At 35.0% G+C, this 24,457-nt stretch overlaps 1 protein-coding gene across 1 annotated transcript in view; it reads right to left on the minus strand.

Annotated features, from left to right (window-relative positions):
• Positions 1–24,457, minus strand: part of LOC107096698 (short transient receptor potential channel 7-like) — a 74,585-nt gene that overhangs the window by 44,500 nt on the left and 5,628 nt on the right. The window contains exons 2-4 of the mRNA XM_015393462.1: positions 22,897–23,659; positions 13,120–13,302; positions 7,367–7,531 (exon numbers count right to left, since the gene is read on the minus strand). Of these exons, the coding sequence (XP_015248948.1) occupies positions 7,367–7,531; positions 13,120–13,302; positions 22,897–23,659 (1,111 nt within the window). The remainder of the gene's footprint in view (positions 1–7,366; positions 7,532–13,119; positions 13,303–22,896; positions 23,660–24,457) is intronic.

Raw genomic sequence — 24,457 nt, forward strand, 5'->3', positions numbered from 1 at the left:
TAAATTATTCTCAAATATGGGCATGAAAACAAAAAAAATAACATGACAGTAATAAAATTTTATCTAGCAACATTATCTTGAATGGTTTGTCTCCTCCAGCTGATAATGAGGATATAAAACATGGGAGCCAAACATACTATGAAATGGGTAATTAGCTTGGCTTTCATTTTATTTGCTTCCTTTTGTGTGAGTAATTTTAAACACTGAGACCCCATAATGTAATTTACCTATTGTGTCTGAATATAATGAAGTTACCTTGGAGCTCAGATTTTGTATTAATACCTGCTGTGGGGAATTCGATTTAAGGAGTAGTGCCCCATAGCATGGCGCCATAAGCTACCACCTACTGTACATTGGGCTTTAGAAGCATCTGGTTTCTTAGTCCCTGCAGCATGTACTCTATAATAGTTCAAGTGTTGTAGAGAACTGAATATGATTTAATCTCTGAAATAAAAAAATGAATTACAATTCTCCAAAACTAAAGTTGCTTGTATTTTTATTATTTAGAAGTTAAATGTTCACCAATGTTGATCTATTTGCAAACATCCACCTCTCATTGATTTACTTTGCTTTTTTAATTGCCATCAAGAGAAAGCCTTTTGCAATGACTGTGACGCAATTATGTTTTAAGATAAGGACTTTAAATCCTCCACATTTCCAGGAGAACTTACTTTATTTAGTCCATGTTTTTAACACACACTCAGCCTGTCTTAATTAGCCAAGCAGAGACCGAGGTAATCCAAAACAAGACACCTAAGGCTTGTCTCTGGAGGTCTCACTGTCTGTTGAAAATTCAAAACAATTCATATAAGAGTGGTTTTACCTCAGTTATGCTGTTAATGGCTGCTTATATGTGTACTGTGAATAATTTCTTTAAGCTTCAACTATTTCATTCTGAAATTCAGCTACAATATAGAAGTACAGTACTGAACACATCAGTTTCATGTCATTATTTCTCCAAATCAATTCAGTATTTAATTCAATTCAGTTTATTTATATAGCACCAAATTCACAACACATGTCATCTCAAGGCACTTTTCAGTTCAACCAGATCATACAGTCAAATTGATACAAAGTTTTCTATCTAAGGAAAACCAGTTGATTGCATTGACTCATTGACTCAAATACAATCCCTCACACTAAGCATGCTTATAGCGACAGTGGAGATGAAAAACTCCCTTTTAACAGGAAGAAACTTCCAGCAGAACCAGGCTCAGTGTGAGCGGCCATCTGCTGAGGTCGACTGGGGTTCAAGGAGACAGAAGCAGAGACTTTTTTCCATAATTGAGAGGAAATAAACCAGCGCCTTATAACCAGGGTATTACACAGGAAGCATGTTTCTTAGTGTAACATTCATAAATAATAAGAATAACAGCAATTAAAAAAAGTAATCCAAGACCATAGAAGAGCACTCCTTCCATTATACCTTGATGTCTTCACTAGTGAAGAAAAACCATTTTGAAACATTAAAAAAAATTATTTTAAAGACAACATACCAGAATATGAAGAGCTAGAAAATCATGGATGAAATAAACTAAGGCAATCTCAATAAGGACAAATTTTTCAGCATGACACCAACTGAACTTACTCTGCATGTACGTGTAGCATTGAGTAGCAGCGCTATGCTAGATGTACATGCATAAAATTATATGCAATTTTATGCAATCATGCATAAAAAAGCATAATTTCATAAATACATGTATAAACATATTTGTTGTTTTTCCTAGATATGTAGATTAATTGGGTTGCTGTGAATTTCAAGTCAATATCCCCGTTTGACATAAATGCAGTGAGAAAATGTTAGTGTTCAGCTTTAAGTTTGTTGGTGTTCGGCTGCTGTTAAACTGTCATGAAACTCCTTTGGTTTCTCCTTAGCTCTGCCTTGGCCTTACTGTGTCTCTACCTTTCTTATACCATATCCAAAATAATTAGAGAAAATACAGCACGGGATAAACTATCTATGCTGCTATATGTTTAGGCTGCTGGATAACATGGGAACCAAATTTCATCATCCCGCTTCATTCAATCTCTATTCTGCAGCATTGGTTAAATTCCACTGATAACTTTATGTTCTTTCTGCTTTTTTCCTGTCCTAGTAGCTTCATCTGGTCTGTTCCTGTTTGGCTGTGACTCCATCAACATCCCTGTTTTCTGTATGTCTACTTCTGTTTTCTTGAACCCCAGTCGGGCCCTGCATATGGCCGCTCACATTAAGCCTGGTTCTGCTGGAGATTTCTTCCTGTTAAAAGGGAGTTTTTTTCTCTCCACTGTCACTACAAGCATCCTCATTTTGAGGGATTTGTGAGGAGTCAATGACAAAATGCAAGCGAAAATCTTTGCCGCAAGCTCATCCAGCATGAGCGCATCTTAAAAGTCAATGACTGGATGCAATAAACTGGTTTCCCTAACCAAACAGTATTGCCTCAGACAAACTTTATTGTCATTTTGTATTCACAGAGTGTATACAAATGGAAATCTCGTTTCTACAGCTTTCAGACAGTGAATGATCAGCAGCTTAGCAGTAAAAAAGAACATTTCCCTTCATAAAGTGCAGCAGTGATCAAATGTACACAGTGTGGGGAAAAAACCCTGGAGCTAAAGGCATTGATGTGGAAGGTTCAGAGCAGTGCAAGAATAAATAAATTGATATGGTGCAAAATGCAGTAAAAAAACATTTGAGTAGAGTTCTATTTTGGAGCTCCACTATGTAGTGCAGTATTGTCACTGTAAAGTTAGATGACATGCTCTGAATTGACACTACAGTATATAAACAAACTGAAATAAATTGAAAATTAAACTGAAACATAAAGGTACACAGCCTTTGTAACTAAACAAAACTAACCACCCTTCAGATAAATTAAACTGCTAACCAGCAATGTCTGCACACCTAAATCAATACATCATTTCAGTGCAGTGTTAGTAACTTGTGTTTTTTTCCAGTGTTACAAATCACAGAATGTTAGATCCAGCCTCACTGGTTGGCTGATTCGTGATTATTAATAATCACAAATAAATACATGTGCACACATCAGTAAGATCAGATGCAACCAGTCCCACATGATTGAATCCACGACTCTGTGGTGAGGAATCTCTCAGCATCATAGCACTCTTCATCCTCTCAGCCAAACACTCAACATCAGCTGCTCTCACTCTGCCTGCAAAATGACACTCTCATCAGTAAAAACCCAGACATGAACCATTGGTCCACAACACTGTCTGTGAATCACTCACACACACTCACATGCATCCACCACTTGATGAGGGGGTAGAGGATTATCCAGCTTGATGAGCAGATTTGCATAACTGCTTGCAGAGTCCCTGCATGGCCTTCGCAATATTGTCACTCTACAAATTATAATTTCCTTGATGGAAAATTAAGAATGTGTGATAGAATGACTTTGGCACTGTAATGAAAAAGTGACAAGATTGACTCTCATTCCATTCATGTCCATCAAAAAACTGGTTTAGAGTTCTTTAAGAAACATGTTTTCATCAAAAAAGCTCCAGTTGCAATACAGCAAATTTAACCCCTGGTATTTATAACTAGCATCCCACTGACAGAAAAAACCCAGCAGGCCTCATCAACCCCTGCATTCTCATTGTAATGATTATTGAGCAGTTCCTAATGAAAAAATATGTGATTGCTTTCTTTCTTGCATGTGTTACCTGACTGAAACAAAAAAGATTATAGTTTTTTAAGGGGCACAGATGGTAAAAGAAAGGTATAGAGGGTAAAATGTAAATAACCAATCTAATTATTTGGTCATGCTAATTATGAAAAACCTTTGATGCAAAATGACATGTGTCAAAGCTTTGGCTTTAAAAAAAAACAATATAAATATTGCTGCATCTTAGTACCTACAGTAATTCTGGTTGGCTGTTGATCACTTTAAAATCAAATGCGATGTCACAGTATTTCTGTAGTTGAACTGCCTTGTTTTGAGAAACAGTTTCATTCATGTTATTTTGTTTTTTTAAAAGGAAGTTTGATGGGATTTTTAACCAATTTTTTTTCTCTCGTTTATTGGCCAAGGAGCTTAGAAGTGCTACTTCTGTTTTGTGAGATAAGAATTTTTTTTCTTATTTTATAGTAAAAATGGGTTGTTTTGTGTTTTTTTTCGCTTTGGCATTGGAGACCCTGAAAATTTAATTCTTCCCTTCAGTTTGTTTAGTCATGTGTGAAACACTAAAGTTGTAAAATATAAATCATCTTTATGCCAAGTTGTTTAGTAGTTTTGAGTTGTTGGCTTTGCCTTCCAGACTTTCATTTTAACAGCTACAGTACAACAATATTTTGATGTTTGACAAAATTATAAAACACATATGTTTGATGAACTATACACCTATGTAGAGACCATTAAAAAAACCTTTAAAATCAGATAAGAAACAAATAATATTTTTACTAATAAGAAGGAAAAAACTAAAACTAGCCAAACATTATGCCCCTATGCAAAGAATGACTCCCTTTTTTGTTAAATGACAAATGGAAAGTGATTTACCATAATTTTAATGCTAAGTTCCGCTTCAGTAGTGGCAGGCCTGATTAATGTCAGTTAAGTTAAGTTACTCAGATAGAGCCTGTCTGGTACATGAAGAAATTTAAAACCATAATACATCATACCTCTACTTAAAGAAATTTGATAACAGAAGAAACAAATGAGCTGATCTTTAGAAGGTTTGAACGTCCTTAAACAAGTGCAATCATGCTGGTATTTGCAGACCAGATCTTTAAAGAAGGTACAAAGTGGTTTGCAATTCAACTGCGTGTGCAAACATATTTTTGTGTGTGCTTTCATCAATACCATTATCATATTCTAATGACCAAACTGCCCAAATATTTGGCTGGAACAAGCTTCAGTTGCAAATTAAATATACATTTCTTTGTCTGATTTTAAATCGCTCTTAGAAACTCATCTCTTTGACCTGGCTTTCTAAACTGTGTGAGATGTTGATTTTAGTCTGTGATACATTATTTTAAATTACTTTTATTTTTATGTTATCATAGATTTTATAGTTCTGATTTCAGTCTGTGTAATGGTTTTATGTTGTTTCACTGTACAGCACTTTGGTCCTTTGAGAAATTTTAAAGTGCTTTATAAATAAAGTTGGATTCGATTGGATTGAAATCTATAGAGAGAAACACTGTGTTGGAAACCTGTTTGATAGCCGACTGATATATGTTAGGCTGTTAGTGAACAAAACACATTAAGCTGTAAAAGACTATTTTCTCGGTGATGATTTACAAAACAAACACAGAACTGTATATGGAAAAAAGCCAACAATAATGCACTGTTTTTGTCTATTTTTATATTTATTCATGAGTGTTTCTTTTTATACCATGGGGTGTAAATTTAAGCTAAAATGATAACCTTGACATGATGATGTATCATCATTTATCTAAATAATCCTCAAGTCCTTGGAGAAAATATTCTTTTGAAATAGGGACACATGTTTGGTGGTGGTGGTAGACTGATGGTCTGCTGAAAAATCCTGAAGGAAAAGCTCTTGACATCAGTTTGTGATCTTAAGCTCAACTTCCCTTAGGTTAAGCAGCAGGGCAATGATTCGAAGCACGCCAGTAAGTCTTCTTTATGCTCTCTTAAAAACAAAAGGAAAGTTTTTGAAGTAATTCCTTCTTACTGAGATTATGTTGGCATGACCCCAAACAGGAAGATAATGATAAAAACCCTTTTAGTCTGGCTGCTCTGAGCAGTTTTGCAAAGAAAAATGTAATAATATGTAATACTAAATATTTTTTTCCGGTTATAAGGAATACATGATAGCATTTTTTTCAAGGGTGGTACAAAAAGTTATTTAGCCTAAGTGGAAAATGTTTGTTTTGCGTTGGACCGGATTTGTCTTCATAGTTTCTTTTTCCTCATTTGATTATATGTGAAAAAAAAAAAACATTTTATTAAAAAAGTAAAATAGGATAGATTATCTGAAACATGCCAGTGTGACAAACAAAAACAAAAGAAATCCAATAATAGGATATAGAGTGATCTTCTTTACAGCAATTTATAACTTGGATGATGTTTTGTTTTAGCATGGAGATGGAGGACCCAGGAGCCATATGGAAAGTTAAATGTGTGCTTAAGAAAAGCTCTGAAAAAAACCTGATCATTGAAGAAACCATCAGTCCATCACATCTTTCAGTTTAGCTTTAACCACCCAGATCAGCAGTGTGCCAGCTGTTAAATTGGATTTCTTTTTAAAATAAAGCTGCTCCAAGAGCAAAAAACAAACAAAAACAAAACAAGGACCACACCAAGAAGAAAAACCTCCAGTAATATGATTGCTACTTTCTACAAAAATAGTCTTTAATTTTAATTTTGGTGACATCTGTTGTAACACCTACCATTATTGGTAAAATTAAGAATGTCCTATAATGTAATAGCTTATAGAAAACTTGCAGTGACAAGAAGTGGTTCTCTATATGGCTTTCACAGCTTCTAATGCTGTTCAAACTAAATTGGGACCTGATTTCTCCTAAATAACAATACCTCAGTTTGTTTACACACATTGCATTTGTTTCTGTGAAACCTGCTATCTTAAGGTCGCAGCAAAGTACTTCATTAATCTGACATTGCGTGCCCCCTTGATTTGTATCTCTACCATCCATTCTTATTGAATCCAATGTGTTTAGTTAAATGACCCAATTAAAAGGTCAGATTGATGACCTGACGTTTGACGGGAATAGTTTGTATAAAAGATGTTCTTGGTTTAATCTGTTACTGCAAGGTGTCGAGATCCTAAGGTTACTAGATAAGCACCAAGTCATTACCTTTCAACCACCATGCTTAACAACAACAACAACATATAGAGTATTTGAGGCAGAAAAGTTGTGTTTTACCTTTTCTACCAAGAATAATAGTTTTCTTTATGGTTGTAACATCTACTTCACTCATTTACACCCAACCGCCATTGTTCCAGAAGTGTTCAGCAAATTTAAGTTTGGCTGGGATTGGGATCAGAATAAATATGCCAATAGTAACCCTGCCAATAAGCTAGATTTGTTTCACCTTTTTTCTATCTTCTGTTATAAACTTGAACATTTCAAATGTTAGGTTGTTCACTGATCATACAAGTTGGAGAAGAACTAGATAAAATATCTCATTATGAAATTGTTGATGCTGATACAGTAAGTAAAACACAATATTTAATTATGCTTGGAAATATGAAAGAAGTGTAAAACTACCAAAAAACAGATGGCTGGAAAAGAACTAAACTTAAAAATGACTGGCTAAGCCTGCATTCTATACTACTACTAGTTTCTATTGTTTTTAATATTCTTATTCCTGTAGAAACAACTATTCATAGCTTGTCCTGTATACATCCTTCTGATTATTTTGTAGTAACATCCTACCTTGCTACATGGCATTATCCAGTAGGCGATAGCCAGGAAAGGCAGACCCACGGTTACCCCCAGGACTGTCCAGCACTTCACACCGATGGACTGCTGCCTCAGGCCAGGAAGATTTTCATACCAAATGGTCAGCAGCTGCTGTTGGCAGTTGGGATGGGCAACAAACTGAAGGCAGATAATAAAATAGAAATCAACTCTAGGAAAATTTGATATAAAAGTAGAAAGAGGTGGAGAAGCAGGGTGAGAGAAGAGCAAATATTAAAACATTAAGAAATAGAAATCTGCCTTGGGTCGAATTATGTTTGTGAACGGAACACATTTTTAACCATTATCACTTATGGGTGATATTCATTTTTAAAATATTTGATGAACTAAGCATAAACTTCAATGAACAGATCAACACTGAGGACTTTCTGAGTCATAATAGTTAAACTAAGTAAAGATATGCCCGAGTAAAACCCAGGTAAGTTTCCTGTTTGTAAGATAAGCCCTTAATAGGGCACTAAGTCAAATACTTTGAAACTTAAAATCTTAAGGCAAGCGTGTTATTGTAGGTTGGTGAAAGACCTTACTACTTTTGTAACAATCAGAAAAATATGAATATTTTGAAGGCAATAATCAAGGTCAATGTGATAACAAGAAACGGTCACTTGCCCAAATATGTAAAAAAAAAAAAAAAAAAAAGAATTTGATAAGAAATTCATGAAAACACAGAGTGAAAGAAACACATTTTTTTATCACAACATAACCTTAAATTATTAATGCTGATACAGCACTTAGATTTTTACTTTTAATCTAAGCTTATTAACTTCATTTAACTTTTCAAATAGTTTTTTTTAACTTTTTCATTTAGCTTTTTATCTTTTTAACTCAACTTATTATTAACTTTTTCATTTTTTCTTCAACTGGATTTACAGTAGTTAAAATATAATTTAAGGGCTCATCTAATTTGTCAAATGCCAAAATTACGTGTACTGCCATGTTATAGTATTTTTGCAGAAAGTCTGGATATAAATATGGGGCTTCTAGACATTACTGTAATTTGTCTTATAAAGGGTTAAAGCTTTTATCTGGAAATCATATCAAAAGACTTAATACTCAATTAATTCAATGAATAATGAGGTTGCATGAAAGCAAAAATATTAAATCCTACATTAATTAAATGAAAAAGTTTAAATGTTCAACCTAAGTAAAATTCAATCTTTTAAAGGTGCTTCAACTAAAGTGGCTCACAGGACTGTCATCTGGGCAGAACTGTTTAGAAATGTTCTATGCCAGTATCTAATCATATCATATCATATCATTTAAATTCACATCTGGTGTGATTTGGTCTGGATAGACAACAGGTGCACAAAGTTTGTTGTGAAAGGTGTTGATTGAAACAAGAGCACATGCGGACCATTGCGACTCAGGAGTGTAAGAAAAATTATATATGACTTAATTGTGATATTACAATGCAAAGTACTTCATCATTTACCTTCCCAGAGATTCTCTTTATTCATAAAGATCATAAAGAGGTCTCACTCATTGATTTGTTCTGTAAATATTTATAGTCTTACAATATTATCAATTTAAAAAAATAAGTCTACTGTAGGTGCAGGTTGCAAAATCCTAGGATTAGCAAAGGAAAACATGAGAGCGGGCAGCAAGTAATAATGATTCAGTGCAAAAATTAATTAATGGAATTACTCAGAGAGATAAATGAATGGCAAGGTCTTACAGGGACAGAGAAGATGGATGCATTTCTTTGAGCAGGAGGAAGGATATGGACTGCACAGCGATCAATGCTCAGTGGTAGCTAACCGTAATAATAAACCTCCATGTGGAGTAATATTCTTTATTTTTAAAGTTTTGAGAAGCAGGTTTTCTGTTGTTTATAACTAGCTTTCTTTATAGTTCGTTTTGTTTGAATATATTCCTCTCAGTTGTTTTTCACCTGTTTCCCCTCTACCTCTTTCCTTCCTAATCAGATTGAATTTATCTGATCCAATCCAACAATAGAAACACAGATGGGTAAGCTGGATTCGTACAGCACCTCCGTCAACAAAACTAGAGATAACATTGTTTTCAGTTTCTATTTTGCAGTCCTTTAAGCCACTGAGCCATGCCCTCTATGCTGCCTGTGCCCAAAAACGCACACTCAACATAGTCATCCTTTGCCTCGTTCCCATGGCATCATCTCCCATCCCTGCAACTTTACTGTAGTAATTAGCAGCTCCCTGCTAAACATGGTTTTGTTTAAAGGTTTAAAAGAAAGGTGGCCCAAACAGCACATGTATTACACAGATGCAAGAAAGCAACCATAAATAAAATAAATAAACAAATAGGTTGTATAGAAACACATACAGCTTTGGTTCCAAACAGCAGTATGTGCCAGCAGGAGTTTTGTGAAGTCAAATGGGGAAAAGGGATTTGATTTGACATTTTAAAGCCACCTCTGCTCAGTGCGGATTAGTTTTCCCATAGGGGCCTGTCAGTTGCCTACTTTAGGCCTTCTAAGGCAACAGACACAACAACATAAAACTTAAAACATTTTTGTACAAATACTTAAAGCTCACCCACAGGGTTATTAAATGATCAAAAGCTTATGTCATAGTCATTTGATTTAACCGGAGACCCTATTACCATAACGGGTTAAGAGCTTTTAATAGATTCAGTACACCGAATCACACAATTTAAAAACAGTTGCTCGTCATTCTATCCAAAATTTTTACTAAGCAATATTTAAATCAAAGCATTTTCAAAATTGGTACGAGAGACTATTAGGGACAGGCTAGAGATTTTTTTTTAAATATGAGAATAAAGTCGTAATATTATGAAAATAAAGTTGTAATATGAAAATGAAGCTGTATTTTATGGCAACTCTTACAAGAAGCACTGTCTTCTCTAAAATGAGGAATGTCAAGCATGTAATGAAGCTATAGGCCTACTTTGGCATCGGTTTGACAAATAAGAAAATATGAAGTCTTTTAGCACACCAACATCAAATTATTATCAGTATCAAAACTTTGAAACGATTTTGCGAACAACTATGTCGGTATCGAAGAATGACTTTGTTGTCATTATATTACAAAATTATAATGTTACAACATTATTTTTATAATATTCTGACTTTATTCTTGATAGAAAAAATTATCATCTCAAGCCTCAAGCCTTTAAAATTGATAAACATAAATTTATAAAAATATATTTTAAAAACATCAACAAGTGTTTTATTTTCTGCAAAATATATCTAATCTTCGTATTTGGCCTGTCTTCAACAAATCAATGTCACTTCAGTCACGTTATATTAACCAAACACCAGTGCTCCCCCACCTCAAGTGTCACACACTGTTTCTAAGGCAAGGCAAAGTATGGGAGGAGGCACAAAAAATATGAAGAAAATTAAATAAATAATAATTAAATAGTCAAAATGGAAGTGCGTAATGGATAGTATTAAATACAAGCAACGTAAAAATATTTGATAAAGAAAAAGATTTACCTCTCTCTAATGTCATCCATAACGAATGAGCCCAGTATGTAATCATGCAGAGAGAACAGCTATGCAACAGGTAATACTTTAACAAAGTCTGGAGTTGATGCAACAGAAACTTTGCAATTAGGGCTGTCAAAGCTAACGTGTATAATGTTAATGTATATGGAACTTAATGGAAGTTCTTTTTCACTCCATTATTTTGGTAATGCGTGATTAACACTCAACCTTCCATACCTTTTGGACCTCATCTGTATTGTAGCTTAAAAATAATTTTGTTTTCTGCTACATTTTTTATATTGCTTCTTAAAAGCTTGTAGGCAGCCCCACTCTGTCCCACTTCCTCTCCACCTCTCCTCAGAGAGAGGGAGAGATCAATGGCCCCTGTTGGTCCTCGTCTAGAACCGCCCATGCCCTTATATGTTGTTGGCTGCCTCTTCCTTTCTCTATAATTTGAGATAGACAGCAAGCTTTATATATCTCTTCATGACACATTCCTTTTTAAGCTCTTTATATAACATTATTGTTGTACTGTAATATGTCCTCAACAAACCCTCAAATGACTGGATTATGTCAGGTGGATTTACTGAGCTTAGAAAGTCCACAAACCCTGGATTTATACTTCTTGAAATCACATGTAATGAAATCTAAAGTATACTATTTTGCAATGAGGGCAATTTAGGTTTTTTGAATCATGTGAAATAGGAATTAGGAAGACTGTTAGTGTTAAGGAAGGAGAAGGGGTTTTATTAGATAAGTCTCCTTTTCCCTTTTGATGATTATATACATCTTTGATTATAAAAAGTGCTTCCATGTGTTAAATGTATAATTGTACAGTATTTAATTGTCTGAAATAAATTCATTAAATCATGAATCCATTCAAGAGTTTGAGGATGTAGTTGATTCTAATAAACTACTGAGCTTGAGGATATCATAGTCAGGGGTTTAACATACAACTATGAGTCATTTCAAAACCTGATGTGGGTAACATTACTGAGGAAAGTTGTAATTGAAATTTTGGTCATTTGTGTTATGAAATTAGAGATAAAAAGGAAAGATATACTGATACTGAGATTAATTTTATACAGGTGTCATGATCTTTGCGCTGATAACTGGCCTGATTACTCTTTTCATTCCCCGTCTAGCTGCGCTCAGTTCTCATTACCGTTCATAGGATCCACCTGTTCCTGACTCTATTCACCAGCTTTCTACTAGTCATTAATTCAAATTATTCAAGCCTGTGGTGAGAGCCTCTAGCGCCCTGTGTTTTGTGATTTCCTGATCCTGACCCGTTTTGCCTCTGGACATCTGAGCCTACCTGTGCCATTTCTGATCTGTTTGCCTGACCTGTCCCCGGACTCTTGTTGGATTTCTGCCTGTGTCCCAAATTTGGAACCGATTCCTTACTCGATCCTGAATTTCCCTTCAGTACCCCTTTGGACCTCTGATCTCCTGGACTCCTGAGCACATAATCAACAACAGCTTTGGCTTCACCCTCTGGATTATCCTGCCTTCCTTTGTCTGCTCGGTTCTGATCTCCTGCCTGTCCTCCAACCTCTGGGGCTACAGCATCTGGCACGTCTTGTTGGCAGCTGACCGGCTGGAACCAACCTCGTCCTCTGGACTGAACTTTGAGACCTCCTGCAGAGGTCTTAAAGTGCAGTCCAATTAGACGGCCTCGCTGTTCACTGCAGATCCATTTCTTATCAAATAATTTTTTTAAGAAATCTCTCCATCTGCCTCGAAAACTGGGTCCTCTTGTCCTGAACCTTGACAAGAGAGTCCTAAATAGATGTGCTCAGTTTCGATTTTAATCAATGAAAGTTATTTCATTCTCTTGACTGCTTAACAATAAAAAAGCACACAGCTATTCATAATCGGTCCCTGCTGTTTAAAACTATATGATGAGTTAATGTAACATCTTTTGATTCCTTTTTGAAACATTCAAAATAAATACTGTATTTTCGTCAATACAGAAGAAAAAGTGTAAAAAAATATATTTTCTATAAAAAGCTAAAAATATACAAATAACAGTGTAACATCTCAGGGTTTGTAGCTCTTGTTAAGTGTCTATTATATGCAAGATATCAGTTTAATTACATTATTTTTATTTATACATCAGATAATATATATACATTTGCATTTGTATGCTGTACTTGGTATGTTTTTCATTGATTATTTTCCTATTTTTTCATGTAATATTTCCCTCCTTTTGTACGTTAAATCCATACATTTTCACTTTATGTTTTATTTTGCTAAACTATGCTGTAAATAATCTTACCTTTTTAACTTCATATTTGATGGCCAACTTGACGCGGCTGAGGCAGGGTCGGTTGTAGGGGCTTGGTGGGCACTGATCCACATCACCGTTCAGAATAGCTTCAACTTCTTCTGTGTCTCGACAAAGATCCAGCACACCCACCACAAAGTCTTTACACTGCATGGACAACTTACGGTAGTCATTCTGCAGAGGAGAGGAGGTCAGCAGCACCATCTCATTAATACCTTGCCAAAAACAGTTATATATATATATTTTTTAACCAACTTGTTTTTCTTAACCCCTAAAAACAAAAGGGACCCACTGAAAGCTAAGAAAAAAAATATATTACAAATGAATAGACAAACTTTCAGAGTGCTGTATTCGGAACTTATTCTTAAACTGTGTGCTTGAAATAAAGAAGATTCATTAAATGCATCATTATAAATCAAAGAACAAGCCCAATCTTTAGTTGTTTTTTTTAAAAAACCTTTAGTAATTTTATGCTTTCCTATGTCAAATTAGATTGGTAAATTTTTTTTTAAAATATTTTAAATTTTGCATTATCATAATATCCCCTTGAAAAACTTCGTATTTTTTTAAATGTCAATGGGGATAAACATGATTATTTCAGTCTAAATTTGGATATGACATGGATGTAAAACTTGTATTCTAACCTGTGATATACTTATACATGTAGATCAATTTAAATCAGATTAATTAGCCTCAGTTTACCGAAAGAAATAATGCAACAATTTTTGGCCTTTACTTAATCCGATTTAGTTTAAAATTTATTTCAATGTAAGCAGGGTTGTGTTAAAGTACCTAATTCACATTAATTACATTCCAAAATAGTTGCTTTTTTCCAGTATTGCTGACCCTATAATTTTCCATTTTGCAAATGATCCAATTACAACACAAATTTAAAAATGACTGCAGTGTCAGTCTGAATGGTTTTAGCTTAGGGCTACTTTTGGATTAATGTGACAGTAGTATAAAAGAGCACTTTTGCAGAGCACCAACGTTGTGTGTAACTGTTGGTTCTTACAGTGGGCTCCATGTGTTCTTTGATCATGTGGGTGTGTGTGCTCATGTCACATATGACAAATGCTGGTTTATTCTAACACCTGACATTCACACCTTACTTTTTTGAAGGCCCTGAACCCATTGCCACTAATGCTGGAAAAAAATAATCTCCCCACTTTTGACATGATAAATGACGCTCTGCTATTTGCAATTATAATATGACTTAGGTGTTAAGAAAATGAAAGGGTTCCTCTGGCATATCTTGACCTTTTTTTATCATCTTAAGAATACCTTTGTCAAAAAAGAAGAAAAATTGCATAAAGCACAGTGCTTCCATCAGCATAAATGAGAGTTAGAAAACAAAACTCTAAAATAGCTTGCAGGAAGACAAACCCCTCAACGATTGTGTTTCTAATTTTAGGTGCCTTTTATGTCTAGACTATGCAGTTGGGTTTATGCACCTTTTAAAAGGGACTACTGGAAATAGGTTTAATACCTTTTACTCAAACTATTAACTATGGCTGTAATATGTGCAAGTCTATTGCAGTAAATTTGAAAATGAAATCTGATCAGGCACGTTGGTAGGATTAAAATACATTTTGTAAACGACAAAACCAAAAAAAATTAAATATAATTTTCATTGAAGAGTTGTGATCCCAAAGTAAACCTTTTAGTAAATTAACTGTATAATTAGGGGCTCAAGGATGCTTTATTTATGTCACTGTGCAAATCTTGATTTATCCATGTGACATAGTTTGATTTTGCAATATTTGGGAGAAGTATGGTCTTAGTGCCTCCTTTGGGTTTAAACGTTGCTACAGCAGTTGAATTTTCCTATTAAAACCTTCCAATTAGTAATTTTCCTACTGGTACACGTAAACATAACAGCTCCCTTTTCAGGTAGAAAACCAACTTAGTGAAACACACGACCATGGTGGATAGTCAGGAGTTGAAATTGCAATCAATGATCGATAACCTTTTACCTTTTAGCCAAAATGGTGTATTATTTAAGGTACTTAGATAACTTGATCAAATTATCAAATTCTTCCAGTTTTCTTGTTCTTGCCAGACCCATCCAGTTCATCCCCACTCTTGTTTGTATCACAGTGATGCCCACTTTGGTGACGTGCTTTTACATTGGGTTTAACTTTTTGTGTAAAAAAAAAAATAAAATAAAAAATGTTTTGATTACAGTTTATCTTAAATGCAGATGTCTTTAATAATTTTGTATAAAACAATGTAGTTGCTGTACTTAATTAGCTTTTTTGATATCTGTACTGTACTTGAGTTTCTTTTGCTAAGCTCTTTTTACTTTTACTCACTACATTTGAACAAAGAAATCTGTTATTTTCTCCAAAGTGATTTATTACTTCTATATATTTTGATAACATTACACAAAAGCCTTAACAACCAGAGGGGAAAATAAAAGGCCAAAAAGAATCTGTCCAGCTGGAGCTCAACCACCCCCCCTTTATTAGATTTTAAATCTACATTTTGATATTCAGGTTCCATTTTAATTGTAATGCTTTTTGCAACTGAAAGTTGTATGAATATCAGAGCTCTAAAAGGTAAAATTAATTCATCCTGTCTAAAATTGTGATTTAGAACAAAGCTAGATTAATTCAGCATTTGTTTTATGTTTTTATAAAAGATGAAAATTAACCTCTATTCTGTGTATAGAACTGTTTTTTTTTTAGTATTTTAAGACAAAAAACCATTCATCATTATTAAACAGACTATCATCACATTAACAGAAATAACACCCTGTATGGCTATAATGTGTATCACCATGTAAACAATGTTAAAAAAATAAATACATTTTACTGTTATATTCAAAATTCTGCACACAAATAACAGTGACAAAAAATAAGTACACAAAAAACTCATAAAATAGTTCACAGAAGTCCAACCCCAACATGTTTGGTAAATATTTGATATATATTACGAGAAAATACTCAGGATATGAAACTTTACTGTCATGTATATGAGACAATATTGATTTACTTTCCCCTAAAATAACTCCTCTCACAGACATTATTTACCAACCTGCTTGGAACAAATATGAGTACAACACTAGGGGGAAATCTCTTAATAATGTCCAATCAGCCATCTACTTTTTAAGGTGGCATGTGACTCATTGGTGATATGAAGTCTCAGGTGTGCACAGCAGGTGTGTATGGATTTTTTTGAGATTCTGATTCTTACTTCCTAAAAAATAAAAAAAGGTTAGTTGTTGAAAGAGAAAATCTAAACATCAGATTGAACTCTTGCATTGTTGAATCTCCAAGATTTTTAATAAGAAAAGCTTAAATTTCATGAGCAAACAAAAATCTCAGAAAACGTTTTTTTAGTTAAAAAACAGCTAAGTTAAAAAAAAAATCTGAAACATGGTCACATACTGACCATAAGTTTCATTTGCATTACATCAGTATTCAAACCTTGTGGTGACTTTGTTCTTCAAAGCGTGACATGTTTCATGTGTCCTGAATATAAAACAGTAGTGTTTGCACCTTTGGCAGTGTGTAATTTCCTTGGATTTATTAATACATTTGGAAAGCAGCTTGTTTAATGATGCTGGTTAGATGAGTCATCAAAAAAAAAATAAATAAATAAATAATAATAATAATAATAATGTAAGGTACCTGGTAGAAAAATCTGTGTGATCTAGGTTTCTTTTAGACTGTTGTTGAAAAAAAATCATTTCAATATCAAGACAATACTTCAGGGTGTTACATATAAAAAAGATTTATTAATAACAATATTGTCGCTACACAGTGGGAAGATCTAGTCTGCATATAAAAGTCCAATACCTATGGCAGATATATGTTTTTGTTTTACAGGATATGAGATTAAAACAGATTTATGAGTTTTAAAATTGTATGATATGTGGAAAATCATAGGAAGTGTTGATTGAACCCAAAAGTCATGTACCTGACAAAACTGGAGGTTGAATGAAGATCGGGGAACGACAAAAGTCTCACTTGAGTTGGTGTCACACACTTTTTATCAAAAGTAGTCCTTGTGTTTTAACCATGTTTCTTTAAATATTAAAATAAGCTACAATAATCACAACTAAAAAAAAAAAAAAAACTGCCCATATAAAATGCAGACAAACACACACACTTTTCTTATGCCTGGATGCTAATGTGCTAAAGTTATAGCCTGAAAAGTGAGTTTTTTTTATGATAAATGATGAGTCACTTTGGCAGGTTTTTTTCTGCCGGAAGCTGTTACTTTCTTTCATGTAATGTACAACACAAAAACCATCATTTCAGCATTTTTCAATGTTTGGTATTTTGTTGTGGGCTGGGGGAAGGATGGAAAGGGTGAATAGAGAAGGTGATCTCTACCACGGTTGTGTATTTCTGAGAAACACAGACTTCTATATATTTTTTGCACAGCTTAATCTATTGTTATCCCTGCGTTTAAGATATAAACGTGCTTCCTAAAATCTGAGCAGACAGCAAAACAATACCCAGAAGATTGTTTTTCAGAGGATCAAGTCTATAAAACTATTATAGTTTTTCTTTTTACCTTTTGTTTGTGACAGACTGAAGAGGACACAGTAAATAAGTTTGGTTTGTACTCTAAGAGACTTGTGATGAATTTTAACTACCCAAAGGCTGAACCACCTATGTAATGGGTCAGGCATCACAGCACACCCATACAATACCAGAATTTTTATTCTGCTCTCATAAATAAGTAAAAGACAGCCTTTTACTGCATGTTGAAAATCAAACATCTGACAACAACTACTACAAATCAACATGTGTGGTCGTAAACAGGCCAGTGCATGTCTTCTGTATCAACGAATTGAGGAAAAGCTCTAACTAACTAAACTTAAGCAAAGTCTCAAGCACAAAGAAATAAACAATATATAGCGAAATAATATTGTTTGGTTCATTCATAAAGGCTGCCATTGACAATCTGTCCTTCAATTCTTGGATGTGACAGCTGTGCTAGTTATTAGTATGCTGTGATTTTGATTAAGCATCTGTGTGTCTGAGATTTAACAGGAGCTGATGGCATAGCTTGATTGCAGAATCCAAACAGATTTGGAGCACCTGGTACCAGATCCCTTTTATGTACAGGCTTTCTAGCTGCAAACATTAAGTATATATATTTTTGTACCTTCTTCAAAGTATGGCCTCATTTAATTATTTATTTCATTACTAAGTTATTTTGTGTTAATTATAAACAATAGCATTATGAAGGGTAACAGGAAAATTCTAAATTAGCTTTCAAGTTGTTTTTGTAAGTGTAGGTACTGTTTTCCTTGCTGCAAGTCAGAAGAAAGACGCTTTTATAAAATAAAAGGTTTACATTTAAATTAAAAACTTCCAGTGGAATGAATATAGGTTCAACATACTTTTTATGATGTTTTAGAAAATGTCCACCTCCATATTTTTATGCAAACAATAAAAAAATAGTCTGATTCTAAGTTCAGGGTGAAACCGATCGCTTGGGTGCAGAAAAAAATACCAAAGTAAGAGAAATTCTGCAAGAAATCCTTTAGTAAAAATTGGATTGTAAGGGGGTCACATGATGACAGAATGGCCAATAAGGAAGTAGAGAGACATCTTAGCACATAGATGATTGTCAGTTAATGTTTATCTTGTGGCTGGATTGTTGTGGCAGCCCTCAAATTTGCAGTGTGTAATTTTGAGCACATTTAATAGATATTTATATAAGCAGTATATTTCTTGTCTGTTTAGGGTATGTGCAGTTATATTCGACCGATATCTACAGTCAGTAGTTTGTCAGCTGTGCGCTGCTGTAATGGACAGATGTCTACCTCCAAAAATGGAAGTCCTGTACAATTTTAAATAACAATTTGTAAGGCAACACAGAGCTAAAGAGTTTTATTCCAAAAAAGTTAAAAACCATTCCATCGGACTTTTTTTCCCCAAGTTTGAAGACGCTTCGCTTCGCATCCAGGAAGCTTTTTCATTTCAAAATGTTACACTTAGCACTAAGTTTAAAGCTTTGAAAAGTGCCCCCCCCCCCAAAAAAAAAAATCCTCATTTTGGCTTAGAAAACATGCAAATTGAACCAGAGGAACGGGTCCACCCCTTAGGAATGGGGGTTCTTTGTTTGCCTGCAATACTCAAGAGTTTTAGTTTGATCACAATAAATGATATACTTATGTATAATGTATTATACTTCTCCCAATAAATAATAATTATACACACAGGAGCTTTAAAGTCATGGGGTTTGCTGGTGTAAAGGGGGCCTATATTCAGTGTAAGAATTTGTCTTATTCTCTGTGTCATTAGCCCCATTAAGAATTGCATAATCTGGTTTAATCTGTTGCTCATTGGACTGTATATAACATTTATTTGTCACATGTAATTAGTCTATGTAGAATTGATAGAGTAATGCCATTAGCAGACTGAGAAGACATTATATGATGCTTTAAAGCAATGAGGAAATAATATGAAGGAAGACAAGGACATAAATAAAGAGAGAAACATGAGCATGTAATGAGATGCTAATGAGACAGATAAGTCCTAACACAACCTTGGTCCCCCAGGTGAGTCTCTCTCATTAATTTGTGGGGAGATGGGAAACAGAATGACAGGCGTAAAGACTGCATATTCAAAACAAAGGTGGTCAGAAATTGTGAGAACTGACAGATAAGCAAAGACCTAACTGAACACTTAAGGAAAGGCAAATAAAGAAAAGGGTCTAAAGTCCATAATGGCAGAGATTGAAAACGTATGAGGGTAATCCTGAAGGGTTGTTCAGCTCTTAAAATCAAATCTGATTACATAAGCATTGCCAATATTTGTAGACTGATTTTAGCTAAGATCTTGATAATATAAAGATTCCCTTTAATGAGTCTTAATATTGAACAAACAAGACAAATCATGTATTAGTAAAGATGAATAAAATTATTGATAATAATATAAAGGAAAGATGGAGTACAAATTTTAAACAATAAAGTTTAGAGAGTGCAGTCAGTTTTACAGTTTTCTGAGAATTTGTCCCAGATTAGTGGAGCATAAGAACTACAATCTGCTTCTCTTTGGTTCTAGTTGTGAGTATGCAGAGTAGATTTTAAGCCAGTGGACCTAATCACTCACACAACGACCCAAATTATGGAAACATCAGGAAAAAAAAACATGAGAAATTGGAAAAACACCAAGACCTCAGAAAAGAACCAGAGAGCTTGGAAGGTGAAGGCAACGGTAGGGCCCATGGTCATTGGAGCACTCAGGGTAGTAACCACTGCACTGGAAAATAGCTTCCAAAAGATAAGTGGACAAACATTAGAGATTATAGTCCAGAAATGCACAGATCCAGAGAAAACTAACATACTGCAAAGAACACTCTGGTAGAGGACCTGAGCTGATATGAACGAGCCCCTCCAGGAGCATGACGGGTGGGTGAGAAAGCAGTTTTTTTTTTTATGTCTGTGCATACAGAGAGCGAGATATAGATTGGAAAATGAAACATTTATAAGAATTGCACAATTCATACCATTTGTACTGTTATAAAATCATGTTTAAGGCTCTCTCATAATAATGATCAAAACAATTGCAATCATCTTGATGGTTACACATAATCATGTAGAAGGCCTGTTTTAAGAGGGTATCAGTATCTAGCTTTTATCCATGAATGTATTTCATTTGCCAGGTGGCTTTTATGTCCATGCTTGGTTATCTGGGTCAGGTAAAAATATGTGTCAAAGTATCAGGCACAGGATGGAATCAGGCAGCTCTGTAACTCAAGCTCTGACTTAAAACAGCCCACCTGCAATATAGTGTACATGTTCTGCCCCAAGCTCAGAACCCATGAGCTTGCTTCTGAAGAGATGAAAGCATAAAAGGGGTGTAGGGTTATTTCATTTTTTTTATATTCTCTGCATCTTTTTGGAGACATGTAGAATATTTTTATGTTTTTAAACTATGAACAATTTTGCTCTAAGCATGGTCCTGCAAATATGCCCATACAAAGACACTCATTCATGAATCTTTGATGTAAAAGTGCAATTTAAAATCTTTATTCCACCTAAGAAGAGACTGAATTGGAAATAAGTAGTTCTTAGGAGAAATAAAAAGAAATGAGCGCAATCAGAAATCCATTAAAGATGAGAGTCTGATGATTAAATTCTGTCATTGGCAGGAGTTGGCTGAATAACAGACCAGTCCAGTGTCAAATATTTCTTTAAGTGCTATGTTATTCAACTAAAATTGTGATTTAAATGCAATCAAATATAGAAAGAACAAACCACACAGACTTTCAGCTATAAATGTATAAAATTATTGTTTTAGAGATCCATTGTCACTATAAGAACTGCAGCAGCAAAAATATTGAAGTACTGAAAGCTGGTTTATAGACATAACCTACAATGAGCATGTTAATATGAAGGGTAGAAATCTGATAACTGGGAAAATAGGGTAATTGCTGTATCAGATCTAAAGTGTTTACATGTACCATAAATACATAATACTCAGGAAACCTTTATTTTCATGTTGCAGCCTGCAGTCACATGTTTGATGATTGCTGGAGGCATGTTCAGAACCAAGACTGTGGAGAGAGAGTGGTGCTTAAAGAATTTACGGACGTTCGGTGGAGAGACAGCTTCCGGATGTCTTGGAGAGCATTAATCAGTCTTTTCAAGCTGACCAAGAAGGTTCCGGCAAGGCAGCATTTCATGGTAGATTTGGATTTCTTTCTCATTTCTGTGAGCGAATGAAGAGATTCTAAACCCAGTCTGAGACAGCATCTCAGGAGAGAACCTTGTCAAAAAAACAACAAGGAGAGCCTTCACAAACAATTTAGCCAGTAACTCATGACAACTTTACAGTACGCAAAGCTTTTACTGTCTTAGCTCCCCCATCTGCTCACCGTTTCTCTTTCTTTGGATTTTGGTATTGCAATTTTGAGAAATCTGAGAACAGCAATTACCTGATTTAGCTGATGGGAATTTCCTGTTTCCGTGATCACTTCAGAAATCCCATAACCCCAAAAATTAGAGTGCAGTCAAGTTTTGGTCTGCATGTAACTGAAAACATGGGAAATTTTAACAAGGTTTCCAAAAATACATATTTTAAGAAAACCTTTTAAGTCTAACACTAAATAGCGCTTGATCATAAAAATGAGGGAATGTGGTTTTGAAAATTTTTTTCTCCACAAAATAAAATGCTGTGGAGTGATACTTATATTTCAATATCCTTACATTCTACAAAAAATATGACCCAACACAATGTCTCACATGAGATACTCAGTTCAGTGAGGGAGGATGAACAGTGGAGCCACATATAGAGGAGAAGAACTCCATTCTGCACTTTGAAAGACTTTATGTAAAGAGGTTGAAGTAGACGTTCTGGTCAGACGAAAAAATAATAAATTATAGAGGTTTTCCAGCCGGACAAGGATCTTAATCATACAGCTTCACTGAAATGTTTCCATCAAAGCATATCCATGTGTTAGAATGGACCAGAACCAAAGATCAGAACTAAATAGAGGATAACCTGTGAAAATACCTGAAAATAGATGTCAGCAAATGCTCTGCCTCTGTGTGCAAATGTAAGGGATGGTGCAAAGATAACTCAGTAGGTTCGCAATGCAAGAAAACACACACAGAAAGACCTGCAACTATAAAAGACTGTCTCTTCTGAGTATTGACTGTTGGGGTTGATTTCATACGAGCTACACTTTTGTAAAACTTTTTTAGTAAAGTACAAAAGAAAAGAGAAAATAAATTTCTTTCCCTTCATAATTGTTTGCCCTAAAATAACTGTTGCGAAGGATATAAAGTAGTCTCACCTTAAACTCAGTTTCGATGTTGGCGAGTCTTGCCAGTTCATTGCTGAGCTCAAGGGCTGTTAGGACAGGGTCCTCACTGCTGAGTGACAGGTAGGCTGCACTGGCCAGGCCCTTGTATGCATTCATTCTGGAGCGTGAGTGACTAAAGGAGTCCTTCTTCTGTTTCTCCATACATTCCAAGCATTTGCAGAAGTAGTCATGGGGCCTTTCTATACGCGCCCCCTTCGTCAGAAGTATGTGAACAATTTCATACTCCTGGCAGTGAGCTGCCAAAATGATGGGTGTGATATCATGCGAGAAACGAGTTCCATCCTCGTCATATGCGTAAAAGTCATCATCGCGCATCTCTTGCTCCAGAGGACTCAAAGCCAGACGGAGACCTCCACCAAAAGCAGGATGGCCGAGAATGGCCTCCACTATTCTGACATAACCTTTGGAAATGGCCAAGAGCAGGCCGTCCCCGATCCGAGCCAACCCATCTTTTTTCAGCAGCAGTTCAGTAACTTCCAGGTGTTCATTGCCTACTGCCAGCTGTAAAGCATTCTGGCCCATGTAGTCCACACAATTGAAGTTCAGTGTTTTGGACTCTTCCAGCATTTTGCGCACCACAGGAATGTTTCCATATTCTGCAGCATCCAGAAACCGTTCCTCTTCTGCAGTGAGAGCAGAGCCGCGCTCATTGAACATGTAGGCAGGACCCCGCACTGCCTGGCGACGCCCCTTTTCCCTCAGTGTGGTGTGCCGGCGATGCATGGCTTCTACCCTGGAAGAGGAAAATAAGGTAGAATCAGTTCAAAAACAACTTAATAAGACAGAATCAGTGACCAGATGAAAGAAAATCCTTACAAGTTATAATAAACTGTGAAAGAATTTCACAAAATCTAGTGGTTCATCACTCTATATGTAAACTGAAACACAAATTACCATCTGGATTTTAGAGAAAAGGCCATAAGAGCAACAAACAATCCTTATTAAAAAAATTATAAAATCAAATTGCTACTAAATCTAAACATGGTTAGAGGTTTGGTTGGCATGTATAAAACCATATTGTCAATTCCGTTGGCAGTATTAAGACAATCTAACCCTATCAATCGGTGATACACACTCATTGAGCTTACATCATCATGTGCATTAAAGAATGGCTTTAGTACTATGTCTTACATTGAATTTCTATGTGTCTATTTAGTCATCAAGAGGAAGAATAAATGTCTCTCATACAGGTGCAGTAAATGAAATATACTTTTAGAAAACAAAAGCTTCAGCTAAATTACAAGTTTGTAATTTCAGGCATTTCCTTTTTTCTCTGTACTTTATGGATGTGTGGATGGAAAGCAGGACATTGAAAAAGAAGGCGAAAATGGAAACCTGTGCGTGCTAGATGTATTCACCTGGGGGTTTCTATGGATATGGGGCTGAGAAAAAGAACTGAGCTCACAACGCCAAATCCCATGTGCATGTTTTAGAGACTGTATTTTCTGTGTGTGGTTAAACAATATGAAAGGTCAGCAATGTTTTAATTTTTCATTTACACAATCAGCAGCTCAGGCTGACAATCACTGTA

The sequence above is a fragment of the Cyprinodon variegatus genome, unplaced genomic scaffold, assembly GCF_000732505.1.
Source record: "Cyprinodon variegatus isolate N-32 unplaced genomic scaffold, C_variegatus-1.0 Scaffold643, whole genome shotgun sequence".
NCBI lineage: Eukaryota > Metazoa > Chordata > Actinopteri > Cyprinodontiformes > Cyprinodontidae > Cyprinodon > Cyprinodon variegatus.